General features: G+C 33.1%; 1 protein-coding gene across 1 annotated transcript in view; it reads left to right on the top strand.

The window, feature by feature from the left end:
* Window positions 1–12,394: 12,394 nt before the first annotated feature.
* Window positions 12,395–21,884, top strand: part of LOC140432694 (ATP-binding cassette sub-family C member 4-like) — a 38,241-nt gene continuing 28,751 nt past the window's right edge. Inside the window, exons 1-3 of the mRNA XM_072520751.1 lie at window positions 12,395–12,709; window positions 17,147–17,282; window positions 18,251–18,484. Coding sequence (XP_072376852.1) covers window positions 17,206–17,282; window positions 18,251–18,484 — 311 coding nt within the window. The 5' untranslated portion in view covers window positions 12,395–12,709; window positions 17,147–17,205. The remainder of the gene's footprint in view (window positions 12,710–17,146; window positions 17,283–18,250; window positions 18,485–21,884) is intronic.

Genomic DNA, 21,884 nt, shown 5'->3' with positions numbered 1-21,884 from the left:
TTTTTGTGTTAAGAGGAAAGAACAAAAGCCGAACAAATTAAAGGAATGTATAACTACGTAACTCTGAACTACCAACTGACGTTGCAATCATATTTTGTTGTTAAACGATACAGTTGATTTATTGTTAATGCATTCTACAAATTGATGATTCACATATCATTACTAGGAAATTTTAGTACTTCGTCAGAATTTTTCGCAAAATTGTTACGTTAAGTTTCATTCTGCCCATTTTTTAAGCATTTTGTAGTGGAGGTAGAATAGTTTGTCGTCTCGTGATGTACAATACTTTATTAGAAAGGGGATGAGACAGCGCATTTGTTGAGGTTGAGGCACAAAATATACACATGGCGGCATTGCCAGAAAGGAATTACATAATATCTCCGTTGTTATTGATCCGATTGTAGCGTGTGATGCGATATATAAAAGGAGAGGATATAACGCATGTAATAAAGTAATAAAGAAAAAACACAAAACGACTACCAAAAGAGCACTACACGGCATCTTCATTATTAATAAACGTATAGTTACATGCGAGATGTCATAGGGCACTGTGGATGAATAAAAAGATTAATTAAAAGACAAGTTTTGATTTACTGAAATAAAGAAGACCTGTGACTGAGTCCAAAATAAACAACTGATCGAATCTTTACAAGCGACACAGTAAATGAAAAGAGAAGATATTACGAATATATGAAGATAGAAAAAATAAACAAAGCGACTACCAAATTGTAACTACCTATTTACTTTAAAAGTTTACAGTATATTATTTTTCTTCTATTCAGTAAATTTCATTGTCAAGCTGGCTGTTTTTAGGTTCAAAGAAATTCACTTATCTTTAAGTTATTTGTTAACGCTGCAAAATATCAAATTTCTGTGAACCCTTTATTTAAATTAATATCTTTCAAACGCGCAATACAATAGGGTTGATTTTTGGGGATGCAATTGCTCCACTAACTCTCTGTCAGAGGGTTCTGACACTCTGAGTAGTCAGAGGTTTTGTGCCTATATCATAGCAAGGGAATACAGATCGAAATGAGACATCGTAATGTAAACATCTTCAGTTTAGCGGAGACGTGAACGTCCTTTAGCGCCTCAGCGTGCCGGCGTCGGTTTTCTACATACTAAGGGGCTCAGCCACTATTTTACTCCGCTAGCTGCAATTAATACACCATACTTAAATGGTAAGTGCTTCTTCTTTGTACTGATAACATTAATGGGTTACGCCAGGTATTTCGTGATTTTTTAATTAATTAGACACACTGTAAGGTAAATTTGCTTTATTTATCTGAACAAGGCCTCTGACTGAGTTAAAAATAAACAACTAGCTGAATCCTACTTACTTGGTTTACATGATGCAAGAAGTTTATTATTTTAAAGATTTAGTAAGTGACTGCAGATGGCAATTAATTGGATACCCCATCGCATGCAACGGGCAAAATCACATCTAAATTTATAATGAAGGAAAACTAGTGTAAATGTAAATGGTATATTAAAAAAACTACTAAAATAAAGAGAACAACCAAAATAATTACAAATTTCATTAGAAAGTTCTTGGTTTTACAGACCATAATCAGTAAAAACTTAAGTAAAAGCATTTGCAAATACCCACTTGAAAAGTTGTAAAAACTTTTAGATTAGGTACATTTTAAATGTTTGAGAAATTAAAATTAAAGTCATGAAGTTCAAACATAAACTCGGCAATAAGTCCTAATACTATTTGGAAAAATATATTTGGACTAACTAGATCAACTGCTTCCCAGCGACTAACTGGATGAATTGACGGACACTGTTTCAGCTTTGCTTTTACAAGCAGGCAGATCGATACGTTTTATTATCTTCATAACAATAGATAAACCAAAAATCAAGGAAACCACAGATTTTCCAAAATATAAGCACACACACTGTCAATTTCACTCCTATTTAGAAATGAAATTAAAATTATTAAGCTAGTCTCTAGATGATCTAAACACAAGTCCCTTATTGTTTCTCGCCGTTTTTCGCTACGATGTAAGCTGTCTTCTCCTTCGAGCCTCCCCTTGGTGAGCAGAACTCACATTCTAGAGACATCTACAAGAGGCATATCACAGGTGTAGGTGTATGTTTCAAACACTTAGATTCTGCTATGGCTAACGTAAATAAGCAATGTAATCAGTTTATTCCCTTTGAATATTTCAATTCCAATTAAAAGATTCCAAGATTCTCATTCAAGATTCAAGATTCCAACAAAAAGCAATTCTTGTAAAAGGTTTGTTTAAAACCTTTACCGAAATTTTTATGATATACAGAGTAGTAAAAAAAATTCTACAATATAATCGAATGAACTATTCCCCAATAAAGTCGTCCTGGGAACACACCTTTAAAATATTGACATCATTTTAAAATTATCTTGTAAATTTTCGTTATTGTGTTTAATGTGTATGTTGAGGACGATTTTCGAAGTAGACGCAGCTTGTCTAGGAGACCGGTGAGAGTCAATGAGGAACTCCGACTCTGTACCTTCTTTTGATAGGTATATTTATCCATGATACTATAACCAACTCCACTCCGTATAGCAATATTCGATATTCCTGCCAACCTTCAGTAATGGAGAAGGCACCTTAAGAAGAAATATAACCAACAAGAAACAAGATGTCAAGAAGTCAACGCGCATGTTTTTGCTTCTCTCTCACACACCTGTGACGTAAGCCCGAGACAACTTTAATGCGGCAAGTTAAATGCTCTATTTGTGTTCATGTCAATTATGTTGCTGTGTTAATCGAGTTTGCTATCCTGTGTACTTCAAAACGTAGTGAATGATATTTTTATTTATTTATTAATGTAGTAAAAACTTTGTATATTATATTGTTATGTAAATATTGTGGTGAAAACATTCAGTTTACTGTGTTAATATCACCTAATTTGTTTATCGTACGCAACTTCCTCTCGACTACCTGTAGCTACTTTATAAAGAAGACTAATTATTTGTTTGCCATAATGTATTGTGCAGTGGTGGGTTGTTTAAACAATAATAATAAAAAAGTAAAACTTTTTCGAAGTGTTGTTTTTTTGTGTTTCCTAGAGACAAACAAATGCGTCAAGTATGGTGTGTGCCAAGTGTTTGCAGCGAGACAAATTTAATGTAGGAACCGCGAGAATATGCTCAAAACATTTTACAGAAGCTGATTATTGTTTAACAGAAAAACTATTGGGATTCCCTGACAAACAGTGGAAGTTAAGAAATGATTACATACCTTCTCTTCATTTAATAAAAACCTCAAGCGCTAAAACATCGCCTGAAAATAGACGCAAAAGAAGAATGGAGAAAAGAAATCCATTAAAAAATATGTAAGTATTTTGGTTTTAGACACACTTTAACAGCAGAGCAAATGTTTCTATAGATAATAATAAATGTTTCTATAGATAATAATATATATTAATGGCCATTTTAATAGAACTTGAAGTAATACTTATTTTTGATAGGTCTTTAAAAAAAGTCACTTTGGATGTATGATTTACTACAAATGTGGTAGTAAAATGTATTCTTTATATATTTAACTTTTATTACAGAGAAAACATAAATGAACTACAAGATGAGATTGCAAAAAAACCGTAGAAAAAAATTGCGACAAAAACTTTAAGGATATCGCTACTCAAACTGCAATGTAAAGGGAAAATTTCTATGTGAAAATAATGTAGTTAAAAAAGCCATGGGACAAATAAAGAATTTGCAAACTGAAAATGAAGAATTGAAGGAACTTCTTAGAAGAGAGGAGGAAAAAAGTAAAACCGAAAAAATTTTTACTAAAGGACAGTTAAAAAAACTAAAAACTAAAAAACAAATTAAGTGAACAATTGAAGATATTGCTTGGGCACTTTCTTTGTATGCTGTGGGGGCAAGGTCCTATAATTTATAGGATTTTTGCAAACTATCTGAGGGCCTACTATACATTTGCGATTTTTTTCCAGTAGGCTGGGTTGCAAAATTATTATGCAAAATCTATCCGACCGATCTTAACAAAATTTATCACACGTTTTAAACATATTAAAAAGTTTTTCTAGGCGGAATATGGAGCTTGTAAGTCAAGTTTAGAAAGTCGAAAACATTTAAAGGATTAACTTTATTTTTTTGTACTTTTTTTCCAATTATTGCTATTTTTTCAACAATAAAGATTAAAGTTTAAATTTCTAGCTACCAAAATATTGTGTAAAATTGATTAACGAAACTTTTAACTTCTTATAATTTTTTCTCTAGGATCAATATTTTCCGAATTATAAGCGAAAATAGGAGCAAAAAAATGAGAAATTTTCAATTGTTTTCAGATTTTGTTAAATAAAAAATTTAGCACAGGGTTTGCGACTGGCGCATATCGTGACTATCGATATTGGGCACATCCTGAAGGGATTCCAGCAAAAAAATAGCTTCCTATGGAAAATGTCCATTATGGTCTGAATTTCCACAGATCCCGCCTAGTCTATAATGGAACAACGTTGCCATATGATGCATCGTTAAAATAAGATACACACAAGTCCCCTGGCTTTGTCTCGCTATGACGTCATGTGCAAAGTCGATTAAAATTAGAACGGCAAGTGAGCATATATTGTTTGTTATAGCATAGTATAAAAAAGAAACTGTACTTGTGGTTAAACTGTGGTTATAATATCAAGTATCGACTGTGTATTGTATCTTGTATCATTGCAGTGTTAATGCTCGTACTATAAGTTTGTAATTTGTAAAACCGGTGCAGTGGATCGTGTGCGTCTAGAGAAGTAATAGGATTTTGTGACTTGTAAGTAATTGTTTTATAATAATACTTTATATTCCAGATATTATGGATTATGAAAAAGAGCAAAAAATATCGTTAGTACTTATTGAAGAAGTTTCGACGGGTGATAAGTATGATGATAAAGAGGAATCAGGATAAGGAGATCATGTAGAAGAAAACTTGGAGGGAAGCGATACGGAATAGGAAAATGAGTAATTAGATGATGAGACAGATTTTGCCATTGGTCCATATTTTTTGGGCAAAGATAATAAAACAAAATGGGCTAAGCATATTGCCCCTAAGAACGTCAGAACTCGAAGTAAAAATATTATTCTACAGCTTCCGGGTTCAAAACAATGTGTCAGACAAAAAACCGATATTTTTAATATCTGGACTGATATGTTGTAAATAATTGTTGATGGGACCAATACAAAAATAGAAGCAGAAGCAGATCGAGTTATATATCCAACAAACATTGATGAAATTCGTGCCCTTTTAGGTCTCTTATATCTTGCAGGTATAAGAAAGGCAAGTCACCTTAATACAATAGACTTGTGGAAAACGGACGGCACTGGTATAGAGGTTTTTCGACTGACAATGAACATCACGAGATTAAGAAATTTACTAAGGTACATGCGAACTGATGATATCAATACAAGGCATGATAGATTTAGTTTTAATAAATTAGCGCCAATAAGAGATCTTATTAACAAGTGAAACGAAAATCAGAAAAACGTTTCTCTCAATCGTAATACGTAACCGTGGATGAAAAATTGAAGGCTTTTAGAGGACGGTGCTCGTTCCGCCCGTACATACCAAGCAAACCCAATAGATAAGGATAAAAATATTTGAACTGTCTGATGTGAAGTTATTTTATACCAGTAACATGGAAGTATACGTTCGTAAAAACCAAGTGGGTGATTCATACTATCTAGGCACTAGTACCAAGACAGTGGCGGAACGAGCCTGTTAAAATCTCTAAGGATCTAAGAGAAATGTTACCACCGACAATTGGTACACCAGCGTTGATCTTGGTATAAGTTTGAAGAAAAATGGTTTAACTCTCTTGGGAACAATAAAAGTAAATAGAAGAGAAATTCCTGCATATTTCTCTAAAAATCAAGGACGACCTATCGGCTCTAGTACATTTGTGTTTGGTTCATAAGGAACACCAGTGTCATCATCATCATCATTGGTGCTACAGACCTATAAAAGAGCCTCGACCTTCCCAAGTCTATTACGCCAGTCAGTTCTATCCATTGCCAACTGTTGCCAGTTTGCTGCGCCTATTTGTCTACCATCCTCATCTACATCATCCCTCCATCTGAGTTTTGGTCTACCCCTATTTCTACTTCCCACACGTTGTGACATAAGGATTCTTCTAGGAGGGTTGTTCTGCTGTGATTTTGCCAGATGTCCTGCCCATCTTAGTCGTCCTATTTTTATAAAGGATACTACGTCTTTACCACCAAATATATGTTTATATCTGTGATATATCTCGTAGTTGTACCTCCTTCTCCAAACACCATTTTCACAGATGCCTACGAATATTCTTCTCAGGATCCTTCGTTCAAATATAAGCAGGAGATTTTCATCTGCCTTGGAAATGGTCCATGTCTCCGACCCATATGTCAACACTGGTTGTATAAGGGTTTTGTATATGGTTATTTTTGTTTTTTTGGCTTAAGTTTCTGCTTCTCATATGTCTACTCAGTCCAAAATAGCATTTGTTTGCTAGGATTGTTCTTCGCTTGATTTATTCCATCATGACGTTCTTCTTGGTGATCAAGGAGCCTAAGTATGTGAATTTGTCCACCACTTCAAAGGTAGAATTATCAACCGTGAATTGGTGGCCGATGTTTCTGGCTCTATTGTTAGGTGTTGATGCCATTATCTTAGTTTTATTTTCATTTACTTGCAGGCCCATATTTTTTGCGGCGTTTGACAAGGTGGTATACATTTCTTGTAGCTTGCGTGTTGTGCGGGCAACTAGATCAACATCATCTGCATATGGCAAAATTTGGGATGATTTATTAAAAATGTTTCCTCTGCTGTCTATTTGGGCATCCCTGACCGCCTTTTCCAAAGCTATGTTGAAAAGGAGACACGCCAGCGCATCTCCCTGTCGCAGCCCAACATGCGTTTCAAATGCCTGTGATTGTTCGCCCTGTATTTCGACTTTGCAAACAACTTTACGCATTGTAGCCTTAACCAATCTTATCAGTTTATTGGGGATGTGGAATTCATCCATGGCGTCATACAATTTATTTCTTAGGACACTATCATAGGCCGATTTAAAATCTACGAAAAGATGGTATGTGTCGATATTGAATTCATTGGTTTTTTCCAGTATTTGCCTTAGCACAAAGATCTGGTCTGTTGTTGATCGACCAGGCCTAAAACCACTTTGATATTCACCAGAAGCTCCTCTGAATATTCACTCAGGCGACCATATAAAATACTCGAAAATATTTTGTATGCTGTATTAAGAAGGGTTATTCCCCTATAGTTTCTACATTCTAATTCATCGCCCTATTTGTGTAGCGGGCAAACGATCCCAATACACCACTCTTCTGAGATTTGTTCCTCATTCCAGGCTCTCAGTATGATTATATATATATATATATATATATATATATATATATATATGAGTCAGAGTAGCACCTCCACATTTAATAAGTTCCACGGGTATACCATCACTTCCTGGAGATTTATTATTTTTTAGGTGTTTTATTGCATCCCGTACTTCCTGAGTTGATGGAGGCTCCAATGGTGTATTGTTGTTTGCTCCTGGGGGTGGTTGATTTGGATCTTCTACTTCGATAGTAAGCAGTTCTTTATAGTGTTCCACCCACCTTTTCGATTCTTCTTCTTTTGTATTGAGTATATGCCCCTCCTTATCCTTACATAGTCCGATCCTTGATTTAAATTCTTTTCTTGCTTTATTTAGATTTTTATAGAATTTTCTTGTTTGATTTCCCTTTTTTAATGCCTCAAGTTCTTCCAATATTCTATTTTCAAAAGGTCGCTTTTTCTCCGATGGATGTACTTCTCTTCTCTTCTGAGATCTTTATATTTTTGTTCTTTTTCTCGGGTTCTTCTTTGCTGCATCAGTTTATATGCATTGTTCTTTCTTCTTGTAATGTCCTCGCACTCAGCATCGAACCACTTATTGCGTGGTGGTGGTCTTTGCGGCCCTAGAATTTTATTTGCTGCGTCTTTAATGTAATTTTTACACGTTTCCCATTGTACACTAATTGTTAGATTCTCTTTAGTTATGTATTTAGTTTCGATATAGTTTTGAAACCTTTCTACCGTTTGCGGATTTTTGAGGAGTTCAATATTAAGGCGCCTTGTTTTGTTACTTCTCTCCTTCTTCGCATTTGAGATTCTAGCCCGAATTCTATACACCAGTGTCATATAAACCAAAAAAAAGAAACAAAAACTTGTTATGTTATATTTCACTATGCACCATGGGGACGACGTTGATCCTGTAACTGGAAAACCGGAAATCATATTAGCATATAACAGCACAAATAGCGGTGTTGATACCGAAGATAAATTATGTGCACAATATGATGTGGCACGTTGTAGTAGAAGATGGCCTATGGTTGTTTTGTACAGCCTTTTAAATGTTACAGCAATAAATTCCTTTGATATTTACAATTGTAACATTCCAAATTCCACAAAGACCCGACGAGAAGAAATGACAAATTTATCAAATCATGAATGTGTTGCTTGTGTGAGTCCATTTCTAAGTCTAATTTATTATTTCTTTTACCTTTTGACAAATTTATCATTTAGCCTTATGTACAACCACCAAAAGAATTGAAGCCAAAATGTCTATATATCCAAGACAATAAGGATTCGACTAAAGGAGATCTGTCATTTGGATGAAGATGTGCCAGTTCAAAGAACTCCGGGAGCAATTGAGAGGTGTCATGACTGTTGATGGAAAAAGAATCGAAAAACGAAATATTTTTGTTCAATTTGTAAAAAGTATCTTTGTTTGGAACATTTAAATCCAATTTGCAATGACTGTAGCGATATTCCAGCATAATTTTATTATGTTTTTTGCTAAACAAAACTAAAGTCTGTGGAAATTGCCATAGCTCAATGTAATTATCATATAATCATTTTGGTGGAAACTTGGTTAACTTGTGAATATGGCGATGCAGAATTAGGACTTATTGGTTATAACGTGTTTAGAAATTATCGTAATCCTGCTTATACAGGAAAAACTAGGGGTGGAGGTGTGCTGATTGCTGTTAAAAACGACATAAGTGCGCAGAAAGTGATAATCCCCGATTGTGAAGTAGAACAAATTTTTGTATCACTGAAAGTTAATAATAAGTGCATAGTTTTGGGTGGAGTTTATATCCCTCCTGCATCCGACCTAAATGTATACATGTTGCACTGCAGTTCAGTTGAATATGTGATGGAGAAGTGTGAAAACTTGTTACTGTGTGGTGATTATAATTTGCCAAATGCTTCCTGGAGTAATGACAACTTTGGATTAAATGTTGAATGCCCTGAAGACTATCCTGCTGTGTATTTGGCTAATTCTTTTGGTTATTTTATTATGTTTCAAATAAACAATTTACCTAATAATCGTAATGTCTTTCTAGATTTAGTATTTACTAATTTAAATAATGTTGATGTAGTTATTCCACTTGATTCACTATTTGATAATAGTATCCACCATTCACCTATAATTGTAGAATTAACTGGTTTTGAAAAGCATGATCAACTGAACTACGAGGAATTTTATTATGATTTTAAAAATGCAAATTATATTGGACTAAATGATTACTTTGCAAATTTAAATTGGGACTTACTTTTATCAGATGATGTGAATTACAGCTTAGCAGTATTTTATGATTTTATGTTTATAGGTTTTGACTTCTTTGTTCCGATCAAAAAATTTAAAACAAGTTCGTTTCCGATTTGGTTTAATGGTAAATTAAGGAAGTTGATATATTTAAAAAAAGAAAATACATAAGCAGTATAAATTGTTTGGCAGAAGGAATGATTATTTAAGATTTTCTCAGTTAAGAAATGAATGTAAGCAAGTCTCCTCTCAATGTTATTATATATAATCCTCGACATTTTTGGAAGTATATCAATAATAAACGTAAAAGTTTATCTTATACTATATTATAAAAGTTTATAATCTGCCATCTAATATGTTCTACGGTGATAGTACAAGTGATAATGCTCAAGACGTAGTTAATCTATTTGGTAAGTTTTTCTCAACTACATATTCTAATTCTAAAATTAATCAGACCCCAATTTTTAACTATCAGCAGAGCGTAAATGTGAATAATTATAGTATTGAGGTCTCTGACATAATTGATAGTGTTTTAAAGATGCCTTGGAAATTATCGCTTGGACCTGATTGTTTGCCAGCTTATGTTCTCAAGCATTGCATTTTCACTCTTGTAAAACCTATCTGCTTCTTATTTAATTCCTCATTGAGTACCGACATCTTTCCTGATCTTTGGAAGACTAGTTACCTAACACCAATTTTCAAATCTGGTAATAAAAATGATGTTGAAAATTATCGAGCGGTTTGTAACCAATCTGTATTACCCAAACTTTTTGAGTGTCTTGTAAATAACTTTTTGACATGGAATTGTAAAGATTTAATTGATGTTGGACAACATGGCTTTTCTAAAGGTAAGTCTACATGCACGAACTTAATATTGTATACGAATTTTATAGCTAATTCAGTGGAACAGAAGGGTCAGGTTGACGCTATCTACACAGACTTCTCAAAAGCCTTCGATAGAGTTAACCAAGATCTGCTTATTGCTAAATTAAATGGCTATGGATTTGGAGGTAAAATAATTGAGTGGATAGGTAGTTATATATCTGGTAGATGTCAGTATGTTAAATATGGAAATTGTTTATCTCAACGAATATCTGTAACCTCAGGAGTTCCTCAGGGGTCTCATATTGGACCTCTCTTATTTAATACATTTGTTAATGATATATTCTCAGTGATTAAAAATAGTAAATTTCTAATGTTTGCTGATGACCTTAAAATATTTCGAATAGTTAATGACCTAGTTGATGCCTCTTTGTTACAGAATGACATTAAAAGCTTAGCTAGTTGGTGTGAGGTCAACATGCTATACTTAAATATACAAAAATGTTTTAAAATTACTTTTGGAAGAACAAGAGAGTTTGTAAATTATGATTATTGTATAAATAATGTACCTTTAGAGGCACGTCATAATATTAAAGATTTAGGTATAAATTTTGATTCTAAACTAACTTTTAAATATCACATTAACGAATCTTCAGCTAAAGCTTTAAAAATGTTGGGATTTATTCTTAGAAACTGTAATCAGTTTTCAGTACAAACTTTAAAAATGCTATACTGTAGTTTAGTTCGATCAGTTTTGGAGTATGGTTCTCTCATTTGGTCTCCTTCATATAACAGTGACATCTACAGTATCGAGAGAGTTCAAAATAAATTCTTGAGGGTATGTGCTTACAAAATTGGTTTTATTAGACATCAATACACATATGATGATATACTGTCAATACTAAAGATCCAATGGCTACATGATAGAAGATGTCAAGCGGATTTATGTTTCCTTTTTAAAATTATAAATGGATATGTTTAAGATCCAGAGTTACTAAGTTTAATAAATTTTAATGTTAATACTAGAAGAACTCGTAACACTGAGATTTTCAACATTCCATTCCACACTACGAATTATGGCCAAAATGAACCCATTACAAGAATTTTACGAACTGCCAATGAGCACAGCAATAGTTTAGAGTTATTTGGAATATCTACAGCAACATTTAAGAAATCATTTGAGAGATTTTGAGCATTCTTTAATATCTTAAGGTACTACTTTAATTGAATTTTGTTTGATTTTAATTTTGGTTTGTTTTTTATTAACGCAACCTATATATAAGCTTTGTAAAGGTTGACGTCATATTTCTGTAAAAATGGTATATCCGTTAATTAAATAAATAAATAAATAAATATTTTGTGTCATAAGTCTTAGTAAGATAATGTCTTATTTTTGTTTAAGATAGTTCTCGAAGACTGATATGCTATGTTCTAATTTTAAATTAATTGTAAGTATTGATCGACCGCTTATATATCGCACCTCGTTTGAGCCGAGTAATAATCGGCCACTCACTGGTCCTACGGTATTAACTAAAGATCTTCCTTCGTACTACCCATCCAAAGGCGGCTAGAAATTTTTTCCGTTCACCGGCACCAAGGACCGCAACCTGTTTGTTTGACTTCGGAGAATTCGTCTTTTTATTTAACGTACCTATGTATAGAAGTAAATTTTATTTCGTTTGTTATAATTATATTTAAATTAAACTTGCATTTTAATGAGTCTGGTATCTAAGTTGTGAGCTAATTGTCACAAGATTTCGTGGAAAAATATAAAAATTATTGTTAAAACGTGTTGGTATTTGATTTAAAAACGATACATATTTTAACAATATGCCTCGCAAATGTTATCTACTTCTTTCACAATCGGACAAAACAATATAAGTCTTCTTTAAACACTTGTAGTGTAGTACTTGTAGAAAAAATATTTGTTTAATATTACCTTCGTTTATAAAAGATAGTGTATTGTAGACTTGTATTGTCCTTAGACGAGTAAATCTATATGTATCAAGTTGCTTAATACATATTTAAATATGCGACGTTGTCTAATAAAACACCTAAACCCAGAACAAGAAATCTAAATCCGCATCTGGTAACCTTTATAATTTCGAAAATTACTTCCGCTATTAACATTATTTAATTGAACGTAGGAGTGAGACCAAGTAACCGAAACGTTATTAGTATGGATAATTCTAAAAATTTTGGCAAATTGCTATTTTTTAACTGCATAATGTAACAGTAATTGGTGATGGTGAAGTTTTTAACTATGACTAGTTGACCTAATGGTGAGATTTTTGGAACTATACTAAATCAAAAGGTAAATGTAATATTAAAAATACTTGTAACTCATCATAATGCTAGAGATTTGAATTTAATGGTTAACGTTTATCATAGCGAAAACAATTTAATAGGACAATAATTTCAGAACAATAACGAAAAATAATTTTATTATGTTCCTCAATAAAACGTAATGTTTATTGTTATTTTTCATAACACATGAACAGAGTGGTACATACCTAACTCTTGCTTCTATGATATTGTCAAATATATTACATAATTTTATGTACCTACTGAATAATAAATTACAGTGTGGTACTTATACTTCTGTGCGAAGTTAAGTAAGGTCTCGTTTTATGCGGTGGATACGTTCCACAGAAAAGCGCATACAAAAAAATGCCTAAAAAAGATATTACTTGCCTTGAAAAAGTAGGGATACGTCCCGTAGCCTTCTAAAATTACATAAAACCAAGACAAAAACAAAAAAGTTTCCAGAAATTAAAAGAAATAGGTGTATGATAAATTACTTCGAATATCTAAAAGAAATTCATACAAAAGCTTAAAAAAGTATACTAAACTAAACCATATTCATATCGTGTCGATTAACAGGAAAACAGGGGAACCTGTTTATTTTACTAGTATTGTTGTTGAAAGTAAACGAATTATTTATAGACTTTGTCTACAGGTAGATGTTTTTCAAAGTGTCTCGTTATAAAACGAGTTTAAATCATAATATTTTTCTATCAATTTTCATCAACTTTAATTGCTTTTTCTTGTTTTACTTGTAAAGTTTATTTTGGTATTATTTTAGGACAAAACTGGTCCATATGTATTTTATTCGTTTTTGTGACTATTGTGACTTTTTGTGACAGGACGTAACATTTGATGTAAAATGATGTGAATGACGTGACATTCGACGCAGGACGTAACGTTCGACGCAGGACGTAACATTTGATGTGAAATGATGTGAATGACGTGACATTCGACGCAGGACGTAACGTTCGACGCAGGACGTAACATTTGATGTGAAATGATGTGAATGACGTGACCTTCAACGCAGGACGTGACGTTCGACGCAGGACGTGACATTCAACGAAGGAAGTGACATTTGACGTGAAATATCACTTGAAATGACGTGAATGACTTCTTTGCGATTGTTTTTTTGTGATAACATATTCATTAGTCCATCCTCTTTCATTTACCGCTTTATACGTAGTAATTGAACCAATAACAACAAAGATATGATATAGTGCCGTTTTGGCAATGTTGCCATGTTTGATTTTTATTTCATTTGACGTCTCAATAGCAACAAAGATACAATATAGTGCCGTTTTGGCAACGTCTTTCCATCTGTTTTTTATGTTAACGTATTGGATATCACTTCCTCTTTCATTTAACGTGTTACACGTAGTAATCTGACTAATACCAACAGAGAAACGATATAGTGCCGTTTTGGCATTATCTTTGCATTTGTTTTTTGTCCTTACATATTCGTTATCACCTCCCCTTTCCATTGATACCTTGCACATTGTTGAACGTTGAGTCGTTTAGACATTACAAGCTTAGTGTCATTTTGGCAATACGCCGCCATGTTTTTTTCTGTGTCTACGTATTTGTTGACCCCTCCCTTTTCCATCGATACCTTGCACGTTGTTCTACGTCAAGCTGTTTCGGCGTGCAATGCCGCCATCTTTGTTTTTTGTGTTAACGTATTCGCTACCCCCTCCCCTTTCCATCGATACCTTGCACGTTGTTGTACGTTGAGCTGTTTAGACGTTACAAGCTTAGTGGCCTTTTGGCAATGCCGTTATCTTTGTTTTTTATGTTAACATATTTGCTACCCCCTCCCCTTTCCGACGATACCTTGCACGTCACGATCGGACAAGCCGTTTTACCCCCACCACAAAATGAGCCAAAAATTACCAGAATGGACCTTAGCGATTTCTTATGGGATTTAACACAAGAAAATACGCAGAACTCTCACAGCCCTTTTATTTACTTAAAGTAAATCTTTGCCTTTGAAAGCACGTGGTCTAAGAGATTTATTTATAAAGAGCGGTTTCAACATCCTATCTCCTGATGTATGGTTACAAAGTATGTATAACAATTTACTTGCTTTATGTTCACTTTCAGTTTTTTCATTCTTTGCTATGTAAGTACGGTTAGGCATTTTTTCCAATACAGTCCCGTTTTATCAGCGTTAAATACTTGATCGACACAATAGTCTCCATCTTCAATAATTTTCGCTAGCTCCTGTGGAAATATTTTTGCTGCTGCTTTGTCTGCTGTAGCACTCTCTCCTGTGATATTGATATTATGAAGAGCTTTTCCCTGGATTTAATAACCACTTACAGGAATTCATCTTTGAATTAGTTCCTCAATCCAAATTGCGATGGCTCTTTCTGTTCTTTCTAATAATACATCCCTTGAGTAAGATGAAAATTTGGCGCTTAATTTTGTACCAGAAATTATAGATTTTCTTATAGCAACTTCATTCTTCTTAATTGCTCTTACAGTTGATTCGCTTAAATTAATTTTTTTTCCAATTGCCGTAGATCCTTCTCCTTTTCCTAAGCGATCTAAAATTGCAATTTTCGTTTCCAACGAAATTGATACTTACGATATTGAGATGGCAAAAACCTCTTCTAATGAAAAATGAAACTTTACGACACTCACTTGAAATCTTTCAATCCGAAAACCGTGATGTATTATACTGCAACTTGGAATTAGCAAAATTTTAAAGAACTTATTATAAAACGAAACACGGCTAAGAGAAACAATATTTTAAAACAATAACAGGTTATACCTTTTAATCTGAAACTCGCAATGAGGTAATAGGGACATCATGTAACAAGGGAATCCCTGAATTGTGAAGGCTCACTTTACTGACATAGTTAATATTTAATTATAATAGTTAATAATAGAAATTTTTGGATAAAATACAAACCGCACAACCTTAAAATCGCTTAAAAATAATCCGCATAAAAAGAGACCTTATTGTACAATATACGTATGTCATTATAAAACGTACCAAAAAATTGCAAATATAAGTTATACATATCTTTAAGGTACAGGTTTTAAAATTAATGGGCGCTTATACAGCGGTATTTCAAGTTATGGTGACTTTTATATAAAAATCTTAATGGATTCGACGTCCTGTATAATTAAAAACCAAGTTATAAGAGTTGATTAATTATTGGCAAACAAGACATTTTATTATCTTATTCTTCTCCAGCTCTTGTGAAGTTGATGTCCAGATGTCATACCACTTCTTCTAAGTTTTACCTATTGGTCTTTTTGTATTGGGTTTATGTGTTTTTGCTCATTTCTCGATTTCCATTCTGTCGACATGACGTCTCCATTTGCTGCATCGTAATCGGATTCATCTCACTATATCCTGGACTTCAGTTTCTCTTAAAATATCCTTTTTTAAAAAAATCCTCTTATGGTTCTTAAACCTCCATAAAAAAGAAAAATCCTAAGAAGTGTTGTATCGTCGGATAGATAATAAGTTCTGATCTGTTTGTATTTTTGTTATAGATTTATCTCTGGTCTGCTGTCAACTTGTCTGTGTTGGTACATTCTTACTGACAACTTTTTCTTTCAGTATTAGTAACCAGAGCTGGCTACATTATATTAACTTGTTTGCTTATTAAAATTAGATTTGAATATGATTCCGAAGAAAATTTAATTAAAAAGATCAAATTACATCCTGTGCATTGTCTGACTTAAATAAACTTCCTAAGAAGGATAAAATATTTCATATCGAAACTGTACTTGACGAAGTAGTTACTTAAATCAGTCACTCCATTAGCAATGGAGAGATTGCATTAGCCGCCTTTCTAGATGTAAAAGGCGCATTTGATAATGCACTACCAAATTGTCTTTATGATGCAGCATCATCAAAAAGAATATTCACTACCGTATGAAGTTGGATCAAAGCAATGCTGGAGACTAGGCTGATTCTAACAAGCCTGTAAGAGTAGAAGATTTTGGTCAAAACTGCTAAGCGTGCTATAAATGTTAACAAAAATCCATCAAAGAGAATATCGGGATCAAATCTGGAGATATAATTAAAAATCACACTGAATTGGAAATGATACCAGATTCAATGCAACCTAAATATAATTTCAAAAAATTAATTTGTCATCTTCTCTAAAGGAAGGAGCAAGTGGCAGTTGAATAAAACAATGCAGAGAGAAAACAAGGCTAAGCCCTAGTGAAAGCCTGGGTAATCAGTTTACTATATTCCAAGCAGAAATTCGTGCTACATATATGTTCCTGCAGGAACTAATAAAAATGCACTGCCGGCACAGAACTATAAAAATTAAATCTGATAGCCAGACGGCATTAAAGGCACTAGAATTGACTCCAAGTTAGTTTGGAAGTGTCTTCAGAATCAAGAAAGTTGTAGGCTTTCAATAAAGCAATATATTTCTTTCATTATAATAATTATGGAAAAAAATATTTTTTTCAGAATCTTCGACTAACCTACAAAAGTTTATATGTTTATTATTTAATAAAGAATTCGAAATTATGGATTCCAGAAACATTAAGAAAAGAAGATTAAATCCTAGAGATTCGGCAAATATTTGGTCTCTGATAACATTTAGGTAAGTATTATTTTCATTTTTATTAGAAAGTACTAAAATGAATTTTCTTCCTGAATCCACCTTTAGGATACAAAGAAGGTAAACTATATGCAGTAATTAAAGGGGTGAAAATCTTTATCGTGCCAAAATTATTTTTCTGTACAAACTTTTATTTTGTAAAAGTTTGTACAGAAACATTTTGATCTTTTTTAAAAAGATCAAAAATAAATCAAGAGTCAAAAATTTTGACTGAAAGTGAAAAATGTATGTGACCGAAGTTAACAAAGACAGCGTTTTGACCGTTGTCAAAATAAGTGTATCTATCGTTGTTTGCAAGTTATGCTGTTTTTATTAATTTTCTCAAAACCAGAAATGAGTATTTTTGTTTTGACTATTTGACTATATTTGCTGTAATAACTTTAAGTGCTGAATCGGAATCCGTTATCAGTTTGTCTCTATTTATTACAGTTTTTTCAATCTAAGACTGGACAGACGGACGGACGGACGGACGGACAAACATAATTAGACTTTTAAAATACAACATAATATATAACAAATAATATAAGGAAGGCCTTTTAAAATAACGACAATATGTTTCTTCTTACAGCCTCATTTTGGTGCCCAATTTCTTTCTAACACGTATACTAGATAGCAACAAAACATTGTATCATCCAAATATATCAGACTTAATTCCTAACCAATCGAATCGTGCGAATATTCGAGTTATCGTTCCGTTAGCAAATGCCGTCGTCCACAACAGGATTTTATTTGTATTTATATCTGTTATTTTAAATAAATTTAAAATTATTGTATACGGTAATAAAATAAGCATAACTAAAATTCGTTTAAACCCAGGTTGGTGTACTATTGTCAAATAATCAATTGCGTCGACCAATATCCCTTAGAATATAACCTTATGCAGTTCTGGTTTAAGTTTATTACTAAGTCCAGTAAAATTTGTTAAATTTAAACTTGTTTCTTTTTTTAAGCTACATAACAGATCTATTAAAACGGGGTTTACAGAAAAATTTAGAAGAAGGGGATCTATATGAAGTGTCAAAAGATTGTGCATCCAAACATTGTGCCGAGCGACTCGAGAAGGAATGGAAAAAGGGACAAAAAGATGGAAAATATCCTTCTCTCTTTGTAACCTTGTGTAAAGTTTTTGGTTGGAAGTATTTTCTTTGGGGAATCACTCAATTATGTTGTGAATTATTCAGAAGGTAAGGCTTATATTTATTTAAATTTGGTTCTTAAAATACCATGCAGAAACTTTTTATAGTTTTAAATAACATAGTTAAATACTTGTCTTATAACGTCTATAAAACATATATTTAATAATATAAATAAAATATTAAGCTACATTTCGCTAATTGTATTACTCAAATATAGGTTTATAGTAAATAACAATGATAATACTTTGGTTCGAGACCTTAAAGATTCTAAGTGTTCTGACAGAAAATGTTAATACATGCCTTAAACAATTTAATGGAATTAAAAAAAATCTAATGGGCCTAAATTAGAAGTTTTTAGAATCTTGTTGAAATCTTTTTGGAAAGCAGTATCTACTAAATTTCCTATTGCTGAAATATTACTTTTTGACTACTACGTTTTGACTCGTCATAATTAAAACTTATGTCAAAGTATTTTTAATTAGGTCCAGAGATACGTCTGCTCGGCTTTTTTAATATCCTATATAAATAATGTTCTCCTTAAATCTAGATACACTTCTACCACTTATGTCCAAAAAACTTTTGACGAACATTCTCAAATCCATTGCGCTTACTGGATATCCCCAATCTGCACATATTAAAACGCTATTAATAATGGCTATTTCTTCTTCGTATGTAAACACAGATTGCCCACCTGTTGTCTTAATATTTCTTCCATATTACTTGTTATTTAAAGGTCAATCTGTGGCTTTTTGAGGCTTTTCTTAGCGAGAATCAATTTTCCAATATATCGTGCAGCGCCTGATGAACTTGTTCTTCATTAAAATTTGCCGTACGTTATACTGCCTAATTTGCTTTTGTACGTTCTTCCTATTTTGATTGATATTCTTAAAACTGTAACAAAAATTATAAATTAATTTCTGAAACGTACTTAACGTGGTGTTAAATTGATCACTTGATCAATGTCTACCCAGTCAATATTATCCGCTATCTTAAAGAAGCTGGCGTTAGTTAAAATGCTAAATACATAAAATTATTATTGCTGAATCATACAAAATCATTTAATAACAATAGAAATAGCGAAGTTTCCTTTGTTTTTTTTTCTACCTTTAAAAGTAGGTACACAAACTATAAAAATAGGCTAAAGATTATGGTTAATTTAAAAGCAGCAGAACTTATTTCCAATGTCAATTGCAAAGTAACAACATCGTGAAACAATTTTACATTGTTGCCGGTTGTATCTACATATATGTGATACAATGACAAATAAATCAATGTCATCCCGGGAGATCAATCTTACCCCATTTTACGATACTTAAAAATGAAAGCAAAACAAATAAACTCCATCGACTGAGACCCAAACTGAAAAAGTCCAACATTTGGAAGCAAAACAGATAAAGTTAATTTTCAAAAAAATAATAATTAAGCCTCTTAGACATTTTTTGAGAACCTAAGATTTCCACAAAACAGTTTATTTAAACATCGAAACATATTTTACATGGTTTAAAAATAAAATATCTAATATGAAGTGACTACCGTTTTTTGTCCTTTTCTCAAAAGTTACATATTTGGACTTAACGCTTTTTGCTTTTAAGCACCTCAAGTACTCTATATGGAACCATACACACCAGAATTTGTTCGAGTTTTTAACCCTTTCATGGGCGTGAAATATATAAAATAGTAGAAAATTCTGAGCCACCATTTGGCAGATCTTCAGTAAAGGGGCAACAAGAGAACGAGCGTAACTCTTATGGAAATTAACATGGGAAATCGCTAAGGTCCATTCTGATCACTTTTCGCTCATTTCGGGGTGGGGTAAAACGGCATATCGGATCGTGACGTGCAAGGTATTGATGGAAAGGGGAAGTGATAACGAATATGTTAAGATAAAAATCAAACGCAAAGACATTGCCAAAACGGCACTATAGCATAGCTTCGTTGTTATTGGTCAGATCGCGACGTGTAAGGTATCGCCAGAAAGGGGAAGGGGTAACAAATATGTAAACACAAAAAAACAAAGATGGTGGCATTGCCAAAAGGACACTAAGCTTGTAACGTCTAAACGGCTCAAAATACAACAACGTGCAAGGTATTGATGGAAAGGGGAGATGGTAACAAAGATATTAAAACAATAATCAAACGCAAAGACTGTGGCCAAAACGGCACTATATCGTATCTCCGTTGTTATTGGTCAGATTGTGACGTGTGAGGTATCGTCGGAAAGGCACTATATCATATATCTGTTGGTATTAGTCAGATTACTACATGTAACACGTTAAATGAAAGAGGAGGGGATATTAAATACGTAAACATAAAAAACCAAGACAAAGACATTGCCAAAACGGCACTATATTGTATCTCCGTTTCTATTGGTCCGATCTTTGCGAATGAGGGCTCGTTGAAAAGACGAGGAGAGTAGTCATTGAGGCTAACAGAGAAACAAACATGACAACATTGCCAAATCGACGCTATATCATATCTTGTACCTATTTTGAAGAAGATTCCACGTCTATTACAGTTCATCATCTCGTCACGCCACCTGTCGGCTGCATCTGCCTGCCCAAACCATCTAGTACCTGTCATCGTAAAAAGACACTCCTTCAGTGCCGTACAACCGAAAATCGATATAACGTACAACCACTCATGAAGTATTACTAGAAATAGAACATGATTAATCGAAGAATGTATACCATTCTTACAGTATGACCAAACCAACAAACATCCTCTATATAATCTTCTCTGACTGATTACTACTATACACGGATCTCTAATGAACGTACAGAACTCATCGAAAGAAAGCCTCTCTTGCGTTTGATTTTAATTTTAACATATTCGTTACCACTTCCCCTTTCCATGCACGTTGGAACGTGCAGATGTGCAAACATCTTTGTTTTTTGAGTTTACGTATTCGTTACACCCTTCCTGTTTCCGACGATACCTCACACGTCACGATCTGACCAATAACAATGCAGATATATTGTAGTGCCGTTTTGGCAATTTCTTTGCATTTGATTTTTATCTTAACATATTTTTTACCACCTCCCCTTTCCATCGATACCTTGCACGTCACGATCCGATATGCCGTTTTACCCCTACCACGAAATGAGCCAAAAATTACCAGAATGGACCTTAGCGATTTCCCATGTTAATTTCCATAAGAGTTACGCTCGTTCTTTTGTTGCCCCTTTACTATCTTTATTCAATGGAATATCTTTCGCGATATTGGTCGAACTTATCGACACCGCCGATTATCTGATTGTAAACGCGTACACTATCTACTAGATTATCTTTTTTTATATACGAATGTCTGTATAAAAGTCAAAAGAATAAAAAAATAATAATTAAATCCTTAGCACTCACCTTAATTTTCGTGTAAATAATTATTTATTTACAACATGAACATAATTGCACAAAACAACCGTCAAAAAGCGTATATTCAAACATTAGTATG

The sequence above is a fragment of the Diabrotica undecimpunctata genome, chromosome 1, assembly GCF_040954645.1.
Source record: "Diabrotica undecimpunctata isolate CICGRU chromosome 1, icDiaUnde3, whole genome shotgun sequence".
Classification (NCBI taxonomy): Eukaryota; Metazoa; Arthropoda; class Insecta; order Coleoptera; family Chrysomelidae; genus Diabrotica; species Diabrotica undecimpunctata.
Note: the sequence above shows the minus strand (reverse complement) of the source record. Positions and strands in the feature narration are given on the sequence as shown.